The sequence below is a fragment of the Pimephales promelas genome, chromosome 6 (assembly GCF_988280905.1).
Source record: "Pimephales promelas chromosome 6, fPimPro1.hap1.1, whole genome shotgun sequence".
In the NCBI taxonomy this organism is placed as follows: domain Eukaryota; kingdom Metazoa; phylum Chordata; class Actinopteri; order Cypriniformes; family Leuciscidae; genus Pimephales; species Pimephales promelas.
Genome location: NC_142774.1, coordinates 3425699 through 3437500, shown reverse-complemented (window position 1 = coordinate 3437500; position 11802 = coordinate 3425699). Strand labels below are relative to the sequence as shown.

General features: G+C 39.3%; 3 protein-coding genes across 3 annotated transcripts in view; 2 read left to right on the top strand and 1 right to left on the bottom strand.

Annotated features, from left to right (window-relative positions):
- Nucleotides 1-7120, bottom strand: part of LOC120488427 (uncharacterized) — a 41566-nt gene extending 34446 nt beyond the window's left edge. The window contains exon 1 of the mRNA XM_089131942.1: nt 7046-7120. The gene's annotated coding sequence lies outside the window, so the exon portion shown is untranslated. The remainder of the gene's footprint in view (nt 1-7045) is intronic.
- Nucleotides 1362-6414, top strand: LOC120488393 (uncharacterized). Its single transcript, XM_039685113.2, is given in 4 exon segments — nt 1362-1600; nt 4305-5388; nt 5390-5479; nt 5481-6414. Coding segments are annotated over 4 exon segments (1368 nt in total). The 5' UTR covers nt 1362-1500; the 3' UTR covers nt 5575-6414.
- A 59-nt stretch (nt 7121-7179) lies between the features above and the next one.
- Nucleotides 7180-10089, top strand: LOC120488410 (uncharacterized). The gene is made up of 2 exons (XM_039685145.2): nt 7180-7451; nt 8634-10089. Exons 1-2 carry the CDS (start codon nt 7355-7357, stop codon nt 9872-9874), a joined length of 1338 nt encoding a protein of 445 aa, XP_039541079.2. The 5' UTR covers nt 7180-7354; the 3' UTR covers nt 9875-10089.
- The last annotated feature ends 1713 nt before the right edge of the window (nt 10090-11802 follow it).

Below are 11802 nucleotides of genomic sequence, written 5' to 3'. Positions count from 1 at the left end.
AACCTCCAGATCTCATTTCATCTCAAGAGTATAATTAAAATAAAAAAATCAGGGCAAAGAAGGACAAAAAACATTTTCATCTCCGTATGAATACATGCCACAGCTGATGCTCAGCAATAACCAGATAATAATAGATTTTCATATGTTGTTCACACAGACACTCATCCTTTCACACAGTAAAATGAGTTGTGGAAAATGGATATGCAGCAAAATCCCCAGAGATAAATAAATATATATATACAGTATATTAGCACTGATATATATATATATATATATATTAGCACTGAGTCTGGAATTATAGGTCTATTTTCTTCACAAACTTGCTTTCAAAGAAGTATGATACTACAATAACTCCTTCTGTTCCTTTGTAGATTGTTACTGATCATGGAGTTTGGATAGAGACATTTTTTTATCCATTAAAGTAATGATTGGAGGACAGAGATTTTAGACACTTAGAAGAATCAGGTAAATGATTCTCCTCTGAAGCGCTCGAAACACGTAACGCTGGCGACACCTGCTGGCCAAGGCGTTGTGCAGGACACTTTACAAAACAAGTGCAGATTGCATGAAAGAGTATCTTATTCTTAAAAGTTATCTATATTAGTCAGATACCGTTAAATATGCGACTCAAAGAGTCAAGGCTCCAATCAAACACCGATCGCCAAACAAAACATTTTCAATAAAACAATATCTTAACCTGTTAATTATTAAAAATGATTTCTGTTGATGCCTGACAGAAATAAAATCAAACTGGTGTGCGTTTCCCAAAAGCATCTTTACCCAAATACGATCACAAGTTCTGTTGAATTGTGTTGTTAAAGACGGAAATTGTGACTACAGTTGTCTTTTGGGAAACTAGTTAGTAATAAGTGCAGCTGGTAATGCTGTTTGTGGAGTTGTTCACATCCAGTGCCCACTGGGAAACTTCCCTCTAAAAACTTTATAAGAATGTTAGGGGATAATAATGTATAGTGTTATCATCACTAAACATATTTAGAAAGTTTTTAGAGAATGTTATCCTATATAACGTTCCGGGAACAAAATTGAACTTGTTGCTGAAAATATTACTAGAACAAAAAGAATGTCTAGCTGGGTCAATACTTTTCATGTAATTAGATTTTCTAACAGCTTTGTTGTTATTAAAGCGTTTTGTAAATGCGATCAATTTGAAAGCTAAATTCATTTTTAAACATCATAAGTTTTGCTAGCATTAATAAAATGCCATACTTTCTGCCATGTCGTGATTTTCTATTACCCCACCTCCATAGTGAACTGCTTGGAGGTTGACTGTAAAAAAGGGTTAAACCTATATGTGCGCTTCACACTCCAGACCAGCAGCGGGCGGAAACGCGCCTTTAAACTAAGTTAGTGCCAAACCGTGATAAAACTCGATGAAGAAGACGCCCCGAAGCTTTTAAAAGCGCCCTTTCAGTTCCAGCAGCTTATTCCAATTAGTTTTTTGGTCGTGTAATTTGTAGTAGAAGATACAGAGTGAACAAAATGACTGAACTTTTCCCGGTGATGAACACTGAACAGAATGAAAACATCCGGACCACACTAATAAGACTCGACGGGATGAGTGAAACACTGTGTGAGTTTGGTGAGTCAGTTACAAAGAGTGAATTAAGTTAAAAGAATCGGGTAATTGTCAAATCTGCAAATTATCCATGTTAAAATTAGCCGACTAAAATTGAACCAGAGCTCCAATCGGTCTTTGTCAGACACGTGGGTTTGTTGTGTGTGACGTCACCGCGGCGCCATTTTTGAGGGATCGCTACTGACTGAGCATTGAAGAGATTACGAGAGCAGAGATGACAAGTAAATAACTCACAAAAGCACAAGAAAACTGAGAAAATGCCGTATCGCAATAAACTCAACAAATATGGCAGGTACCGTTTTTTTGAGAAGTTGTCCATTCAGAACATAGATCCATATATGAGCTCAGCTGATTACAGTAAGCTGAAGTGCTGATCCCGCATTGCTTTCCCCTCCTCATATTTGGGCTTTGTCAACTATCTTGTTTATGGTATAAGCGCATATAAAGTTCCCAGTGAACAATTTATAAACTATACATCTCTTAAAGCCTGCGGACATTTCACCAAGTTACTGTATCCTTCGGTAGGAATGTAAATAAATCCTGTAAAGTTAGTAACAGCAAAGATAGGTTTTCTGTATTGATGATGCATGATAGTGCCATGTTAAGGATGGTTTATTATGAAAAAAAGAATGAAAAAACAATTCTCCAACAACAGAATACCCCAGCATTGATACCTTACAAATGGCGGCTACGCCCATAATGCACTTCGTGTATCACGAGTGTGGCGTCACCTGACAAAGACCGATTGCTGCAGATATTGCTGCCATTTTTCATTCATATTTGTTAGTATCTACTGAAAAATCCAGCATTAAAATAATATGCACATGATGCTCAATTTTACAAAGGTGTTCGGGAGAGCGGGGCTAGTTGTAATAGTTTAAAAATTTCCACACACGCCACATGCCATGACGAAATGTTGTGTATTTACTACTTGCCTTTGCCATATCAACACTATATAGAGAAATAATTGTGCCCAAATTCAGAAATCTTTGTAAGATATCACTGAACATTTATTTAAACATTGTAAAAGTACATTTCTTAGCCTAATGTTAATTAGAAATCTGTTTTTTGTGTTAATTTAAATTAGACAGATCTGATGTTATTCGAATCTCCAATACGTATCATGAATCGCCTTGATGTCGTTCCAAACCCATAAGACCTTCGTTCATCTTCAGAACACAAATTAAGATGAAGATTTTGATGAAATCCGAGAGGTTCCTGATTACGTAATTACAACTGTAACGTAATTACAACTTTCAAGAAACAGAAAGTAGTAAAGACATCGTTGAAATAGTCCATGTCACTACAGTGGTTCAACCAAAATGTTACGAAGCGACAAGAATACTTTTTGTGGGCAATCTATTTTCTTCCATGTCAGTCTCTGAAGCTGTTCGCGTAACAGTAGTGCAGCGCGTCCTGGTTCTACGTCTGAACGCCGGCTCTGTATTGGCCGATGCTGGTCACATGAGCGTGTGTGTGATGCTGTCGCAGGAGCTGGCCAATAATGAGCCAGCTTTCTGACGTAGAACCAGGAAGCGCTTCACTGCTGTTAGACCATGTGTCCACCAAAGCGTTTTTAGTCAGCTGAAAACGCAAATGCTCTGCTGAAAACGCCAGACGCTCTGCCTTTTCCGTTGAGACGTTTCGTTGCTATGATACAGAATATCCGCAGCACAGTTTACTTGTAACCGATTTCGCAGATAATTTGTTTCATACTAAAAAAAATGTTTTCATCCATTTTGTTCGGTTAGCTCTGCTGGTTGTTGTCGTTGTACAGAAAGAATGTTGTGACAGTTGGTCAGTGTGGTTTAGTCCCGCCCCTCCTCCACTGTGATTGGATGGCTGGGTTAGAAGTGACCGTGATGAGCGCTGCATTTTTTCCAAAGTTGAAAATTTTTCAACTCTCTGCGACCAGTAAAAAACGCTGGGCGCTCGGTGCTTCAGCGTGAAAAAAAAAAACGCTCAGCGCCTTGTTACGCTCATGGCGTTTAAAAAAACGTGGCGATCCCATTGAAAACAATTGAAAACATACGCCAGACGCGTGGAAAACCACTTTGGTGGACACATGGCCTTACTACACAAATAGCGTCAGAGACTGACATGAAAGAGAAGAGATTGTCAATAAAGTCTTTATTTTTATTTTTTTATTTTTGTGCACTATTTTAACCATGTCTTTACTATCTTTCTGGGTCTCTAATGTGTTAATAATGTTGCTGCGTATGGCTGGCTCAGAAACCTCTCTAATTTCATCAAAAGTGTCTTAATTTTTGTTCTGAAGATTAGGGTTGCCCGAGTAATCGAGCAAGGACACGATGCGATATTCTATTTTATATTTGTTCCACCAAATCAGCTTATCTTTGTGGATAAAGGGGTTGTCCATATTCCCTAAATGAATCGTTGGTCTGTTTTGGGCGTAACGTGAAATAAACCAACCATAATCTCATCTCCCATTCCCTTTTAAAAGCCAGTTGCGTTCACACCATAGCGGATTCGCTATTTACATGGCGAAATGTGATAGTGGAAAGACCGAACACTTCTCCAGAGAGCAAACTATACGAAAAGTGCATCAGAAAATAAAACTAACTTTGTGTCTTTGACATAATAAAGTTGAAATATGTAATTCTCGTGTTATTGCCATTCAATCTGGTATCTAACCCTCACACCTTTATTGTGCTTGGACTGATTTTGACATTGATTTTCATTTTAGATCCGAAAGAAGATTCTGTCATTTGCCTTCAATGTGGGATGCTTTTCACAGAGCAAGCAAGCTTTATTCAGCACATTAGGATTCACACCGGAGAGAAGCCGTTCACCTGCCCTCAGTGTGGAAAGTGTTTCACAACCAAACATGGACTTGAAATTCACATGAGAAGTCACACCGGAGAGAAGCCGTTCGCCTGCCATCAGTGTGGAAAGAGATTCACAGTGAAAGGAAACCTGAATAATCACATCCGAATTCACACCGGAGAGAAGCCATTCAACTGCACTCAATGTGGAAAAAATTTCACAACGAAAGGAAACCTTGAGAATCACGTGAGAAATCACACCGGAGAGAAGCCGTTCATCTGTTTTCTGTGTGGAAAGAGTTTCAAAGCGAAAGGAAACCTTGAAATTCACATGAGAAATCACACCGGAGAGAAGCCGTTCAACTGCACTCAGTGCGGAAAGAGATTCACAACGAAAGGAAACCTTGAGAATCACGTTAAAAATCACACCGGAAAGAAGCAGTTCAAATGTATTCTGTGTGGAAAGAGTTTTAAAATGAAGCAAAACCTAAAATTTCACATGAGAAGTCACAAAGGAGAGAAGCCGTTCTCCTGTTCTCTGTGTGGAAAGAGTTTCAAAGCGAAAGGAAACCTTACAATTCACATGAGAAGTCACACCGGAGAGAAGCCGTTCAACTGCACTCAGTGCGAAAAGAGATTCGCAGCGAAAGGAAACCTTGAGACACACATGAGAGTTCACACCGGAGAGAAGCCGTTCTCCTGTTCTCAGTGTGGAAAGAGATTCACAGTGAAACAAAACCTTGAGAATCACATGAAAATTCACACCGGAGAGAAGCCGTTCTCTTGTTTTCTGTGTGGAAAGAGTTTTAAAATGAAGAAAAACCTAGAGATTCACATGAGAGTTCACAGTGGAGAGAAGTCATTCGCCTGCCTTCAGTGTGGAAAGAGATTCGCAGTGAAAGGAAACCTTGACTGTCACATGAGAATTCACACTGGAGAGAAGCCCTTTATCTGTGCTAAGTGTGGAAAGAGTTTCACACAAAAAGGACAACTTCAACGTCATGAGCGTTTACGCTGTAGTGAAGCCCTTCACTCGCTCTCAGAGTGGAAAGAGTTTCGCAGAACAAGGTCAAGGACAGCTAAAACATCACATAAGATCACACTGGAGTGAAGCCCTTCATCTGTTCTCAATGTGGAAAGGGTTTCACAGTGAAATACAACCGTAATATTCACATGAGAAATCACAGTTGATTAGACATGTAAAGCAGAACTACTATGACAGTTTTTGCTATAAGAACATGAACGTGAAGAACATGCATATTTCTGTTTAGACGCATTCATTTTTTGCCACATAATACATCAATACATACAATATGTTTGAAGACATTTTAGAAGAGAAAATTCATTGGTATCTCAAGAATATCTGTGACAAAAGTATATCTAGAATATCTTTTTAAAAAGTAATGCAGTGCATTACAATATTGCTTTACTCCCTAAAAATTACTTTTAGTTACTTTTTTACGGAAAGTAATGTTCTGTTACTTTTTCTCACCTGGGCTGGGCTTGCTTGTTTGTTTTTTTTAAGTGGTTTTAGCCTTTCACCTGTACTAGATTGCAGTATAATTGTTTGTGAAGAGAAGAAAGTTCAACAAAGTGCAATAAAAACAAACTGTTTTCATCCATTTTGAAGAATACTGAATCTGTTTTTGTGCCAGTGAGATGAATAAATGCTCACACGTATGTCAAAAAACTCATCAGGTTCTGCAGTTTCTCTCCACCGACTGAAGACATTAAATCTGTGAAGATCTCATTCTCAGCAAATGGGGATTAAACAACTCCACAAACAGCATCACCAGCTTTATGACTAACTAGAATTACTTTATTTCTGTCAGATATCTATGAACGGAGGTTTAGATATCGATATTTTTAAATGTTTGGTCACCATTATTGTGATCAGTGTTTCCTATAGTTGAACAGTTTGACTCTTAGCATTTTAAGTGCTATTTTGGTCTTTGTAATAGTTTGTTACAAAGGTGTTCAGGTATAGTAGTTTTCATAGTAAAAAATAAAAAAAGAATGGTTCTTTAATGTTATCCCTGACCAAAAGTTGTAATTTGTTTTTAATAAATAACTTTAACCTTTCTTGACACAGAGCAGACATTCTGAATTTTTATATACATTGCAGACCGTTTTTGAAAATCATTACACTTAGGGTTAGGACCATGCACTGAGCAGTGTTGATTTAACATTGGGGATTTTGCTGTGTTCTCTTTTAAAAGGTTTGATTTTAAAACTCTATCTTTTATGTGCATAAATAATGTGGGAGTGTGAAAATTCCCAAATTCTCAGACACTGTAATCAATATAGATAAAAAATATTTAAAAACTTGTCTGTATTAAAGCAAAAAATATTGATAAACACTTACGTCGAATTACATTTAATAAGTACTTTGGGAGTCTTGTTCATTTATTAGAATTTTAAATTGCATCCAGTTTATTAGCAATGAGTGTGTGTGGATATCCGCATTTGTTCTCGTTGGCGTCTGATGTAATTTTTCACTTCACAGCCTTACAGTCTCGGCTGAATATCAAGTATTATTCAGCTATTTTTCTTAGCATTATCAACAAACGGTGCTGGTCAGTGTCACTCACTTCCACATATGCAGTCTCCATCTCTGAATAGAACTAATTTATAACTAATATATGTATAAAAGTTTATTTACCTCAATTTTTACACCGGCGTTTTCATCAGATCAACGGTCTCTCAAAAAAAACAGTATACATGACGTCACGAAGCCTCGTTCGTTTCTGAGATCACGTGACATGGTAAGTTTGATTCGCGCTCCGAATCACTGATTCGAAACATAGGACAGGTTTCGTTTCGGACCTTCACGAAACAATGTTTTTAAAGCGCCCAGGACTATATTACAGCTGTTATTATTTTAAAGCAAGCCAGCTGTGGTTGTAGAATCTCGATTAGAGAAAAGAGTGAATCAAAACTGACTGATGGAGAGCTATCTTGATCGATAAAGATGGAGCAGCATGAAAACAACCAGACCACACAGGTACCAGATGTCAAGACGAAAACCTGCCAGTCGCCTAGCCTTCACCAGAACGATAAAGTACTGTGTAAGTTGGTTATTTGTTAGTTACAAAGACTCAAATATGTTAAAAAATAACGTGTTAATTCTGTTAATGTTTGTTCGTGACTAATACATTCAAGTGTGTCCAATTATTTATGCATGTAAAGGCTAGAAAGGTGTTGTTTCTTCCGATGTTCAGTTGACCACAACAATAACTTATTTTGATGATTAGTAAGAGGAAATACGTTACTTAAATTAGCTGTCTGAAACCATGAATGCATGTGCAGCAGAAAAAGCTCTTTTTAGATGCTTGGATAATTGATAACTCCTTTGTGTGTGTGTAAAAATCCTAACACTCTGCAAGCATAACATATTTTATAATCTTACCCCTATATTGACATAAAATTCACACAACATAATATAGTTTATATAGTTATAAATCTGCATAGCAACAAGAAGTAAAAAAAAATTGTAATCAAAAAATTGAGAACAATACATAAACTCTATGTGGATAATGCCGTTATTCTTAAGGGCACCATCTACAAATAAATCATATATATTTTGGATCCAGTTTATTGACAAACAAGTGAGTTGGATTTTGGTAGTAGCCGATAAATGGGGTAACAGTGTATCTAATAGAGAGAAATGCTGTTGCAGAGTTTATCTAAAAGATAATAACCTTGTATAAGTCTTGTCAGATTTAATTGCAAGAACATTAGAATGACAGATTTAACCATTTGTTTGTCCAAGACTGTCACATTAGGCTTTCTGCGGTAGTTTTTGCTACAGAGTGTTCAGCTGTACACAATTACATTATCTGGCCTCCGTGGCGAACTGTTGTTTTGATTTTTTTATAGAAATAAAGAAAAAGTCATTGAAAATTTTTTTAAATATCCATGTGACAACAGTGGCTCAAGTATAAGTTTTTTAAGTGACGAGAATACTTTTTGTGCGAAAAAACAAACAAAAAAATTAACGACTTTATTCGACTAGTCCTTTTCTTCCTTGTAGGCCTGAGATGAGAGTTCAAGAGATTTCCACGACGCATGCGCGAGAATTGCGATCTAGCTCGAAATGCGTATAGATAACATGCCACTCGACTTGACAGTGGCGTGTATGTTTACGCAAAAGTCATGATGTCATGTTGGTGTTGCAGATCTGTTACTTTGGCTATTGGCTCTTTCAAATGTATTGTCCTTGAAATGAGTTTTTTCAATGTTTATTTTAGATCGGAATGAACCGAAGAAAGATAATATCACTTGCCATCATTGTGGAAAACGTTTTACAAAACAAGGAAGCCTTAAGCAGCACATGAGAATCCACACTGGAGAGAAACCGTTCACCTGCCCTCAGTGTGGAATGAGTTTCAGATTGAAACAAAGCCTTGATGTTCACATCAGAAGTCACACCGGAGAAAACCCTTTCAACTGCTCAGAGTGTGGAAAGAGTTTCACAGCCAAACAAAGCCTTAAAATCCACATTAAAATTCACACTGGAGAGAAGCCTTTCACCTGCCCTCAGTGTGAGATGAGCTTCTCGCTACAAGAATACCTTAAACGTCACATAAGAACACACACCGGAGAGAAGCCGTTCACCTGCTCTCAATGTGGAAAGAGATTCAGATTGAAACGAAGCCTTGACAGTCACATGAGCGATCACACTGGAGAGAAGCCTTTCAGCTGCCCTCAATGTGGAAAGAGTTTTACAGTAAAACAAAACCTTGAAAATCACATGAGAATTCACACTGGAGTGAGGCCATTCTCCTGCCCCAAGTGTGGAAAGAGATTCACAGTGAAACAAAGCCTTGATAATCACATGACCATTCACACTGGAGAAAAGCCGTTCACCTGCCCTCAATGTGGAAAGAGTTTCGCTGTAAAACGAAACCTCGAGTATCACATTAGAATTCACACTGGAGAGAAGCCTTTCGTCTGCCCTCAATGTGGGAACAGTTTCGCAATGAAAAACAACCTTGGGAGACACATGAAACTTCACATTGGAGCAAAGCCTTTCACCTGCTCCGAGTGTGGAAAGAGTTTTGCAGTGAAATATGGCCTTGAGATTCACATGAGAATTCACACCGGAGAGAAGCCTTTCATCTGCTCTGATTGTGGAAAGCGTTTCACAGTGAAGCAAAGCCTTGAGAGTCACATGAGAAGTCACATTAGAGAGAAGTCTTACAGCTGCTCAGAGTGTGGAATGAGTTTTACAGTAAAACGAGGCCTTGAGAGACACATGAGGACTCACACTGGTGAAAAGCTTTTCATCTGCCCCCAGTGTGCGAAGAGCTTCACGCAACATGGACACCTTAAACGTCACGTGAGAATTCATACTGAAAAGAAACAGAGTGGGGGAATCTCTTCCTCCGCCTGTGTGCAGCATCCATCAGAATTAAGTTACTGCAGTCATAGTGTATCAGAAACCTTACCAGCTATTAGAGGAGAGAGATGTAGTCAATATTTTATATAATTAGAAAGCTGGTGTGGTGGGCGTTCTGGCGCAATATGGCTGCCGTCGCCTCATCCGGGTGGAGCTCCACATTGGTGGTGGTTGAGGATTGAATTATGAAATTATGAGATAAATTATTATTTTTTTTATGGGAAATTCAATTTGACACCTTTAAGAGAATTGTACGGAGCCCCCCCCTAGTCCCAGTTTGGCAAAAAAAATTAATTATAACTATCTCGTGGCCTCAAGATATTAACCCGTGGCATCAAGATAGCAAATCGTGGCCTCAAGATAGTAAATCGTGGCCTCAAGATTGTAACTCGTGGCCTCAAGATACTATCTCATGGCCTCAAGATAGTAACTCGTGGCCTCAAGATAGTAACTCGTGGCCTCAAGATAGTAACTCGTGGCCTCAAGATAGTAACTCGTGGCCTCAAGATAGTAACTCGTGGCCTCAAGATAGTAACTCGTGGCCTCAAGATAGTAACTCGTGGCCTCAAGATAGTAACTCGTGGCCTCAAGATAGTAACTCGTGGCCTCAAGATAGTAACTCGTAGCCTCAAGATAGTAACTCGTGGCCTCAAGATAGTAACTCGTAGCCTCAAGATAGTAACTCGTAGCCTCAAGATAGTAACTCGTGGCCTCAAGATAGTAACTCGTAGCCTCAAGATAGTAACTCGTGGCCTCAAGATAGTAACTCGTGGCCTCAAGATAGTAACTCGTGGCCTCAAGATAGTAACTCGTGGCCTCAAGATAGTAACTCGTGGCCTCAAGATAGTAACTCGTAGCCTCAAGATAGTAACTCGTGGCCTCAAGATAGTAACTCGTAGCCTCAAGATAGTAACTCGTAGCCTCAAGATAGTAACTCGTGGCCTCAAGATACTAACTCGTGGCCTCAAGATAGTAACTCGTGGCCTCAAGATAGTAACTCGTGGCCTCAAGATAGTAACTCGTGGCCTCAAGATAGTAACTCGTGGCCTCAAGATAGTAACTCGTAGCCTCAAGATAGTAACTCGTGGCCTCAAGATAGTAACTCGTAGCCTCAAGATAGTAACTCGTGGCCTCAAGATAGTAACTCGTAGCCTCAAGATAGTAACTCGTGGCCTCAAGATAGTAACTCGTGGCCTCAAGATACTAACTCGTGGCCTCAAGATAGTAACTCGTAGCCTCAAGATAGTAACTCGTGGCCTCAAGATAGTAACTCGTAGCCTCAAGATAGTAACTCGTAGCCTCAAGATAGTAACTCGTGGCCTCAAGATAGTAACTCGTAGCCTCAAGATAGTAACTCGTGGCCTCAAGATAGTAACTCGTGGCCTCAAGATAGTAACTCGTGGCCTCAAGATAGTAACTCGTGGCCTCAAGATAGTAACTCGTGGCCTCAAGATAGTAACTCGTGGCCTCAAGATAGTAACTCGTAGCCTCAAGATAGTAACTCGTGGCCTCAAGATAGTAACTCGTAGCCTCAAGATAGTAACTCGTAGCCTCAAGATAGTAACTCGTGGCCTCAAGATACTAACTCGTGGCCTCAAGATAGTAACTCGTGGCCTCAAGATAGTAACTCGTGGCCTCAAGATAGTAACTCGTGGCCTCAAGATACTAACTCGTGGCCTCAAGATAGTAACTCGTGGCCTCAAGATAGTAACTCGTAGCCTCAAGATAGTAACTCGTGGCCTCAAGATAGTAACTCGTAGCCTCAAGATAGTAACTCGTGGCCTCAAGATAGTAACTCGTAGCCTCAAGATAGTAACTCGTGGCCTCAAGATAGTAACTCGTGGCCTCAAGATACTAACTCGTGGCCTCAAGATAGTAACTCGTAGCCTCAAGATAGTAACTCGTGGCCTCAAGATAGTAACTCGTAGCCTCAAGATAGTAACTCGTAGCCTCAAGATAGTAACTCGTGGCCTCAAGATAGTAACTCGTAGCCTCAAGATAGTAACTCGTGGCCTCAA

Bases quoted from the DNA above. Each gene is read 5' to 3' on its own strand.
- LOC120488410 (XM_039685145.2), top strand. From the start codon at position 7,355: ATGGAGCAGCATGAAAACAACCAGACCACACAGGTACCAGATGTCAAG. The intron at 7,452-8,633 runs GTAAGTTGGTTA...TGTTTATTTTAG, and splicing joins CCAGAACGATAAAGTACTGT to ATCGGAATGAACCGAAGAAA.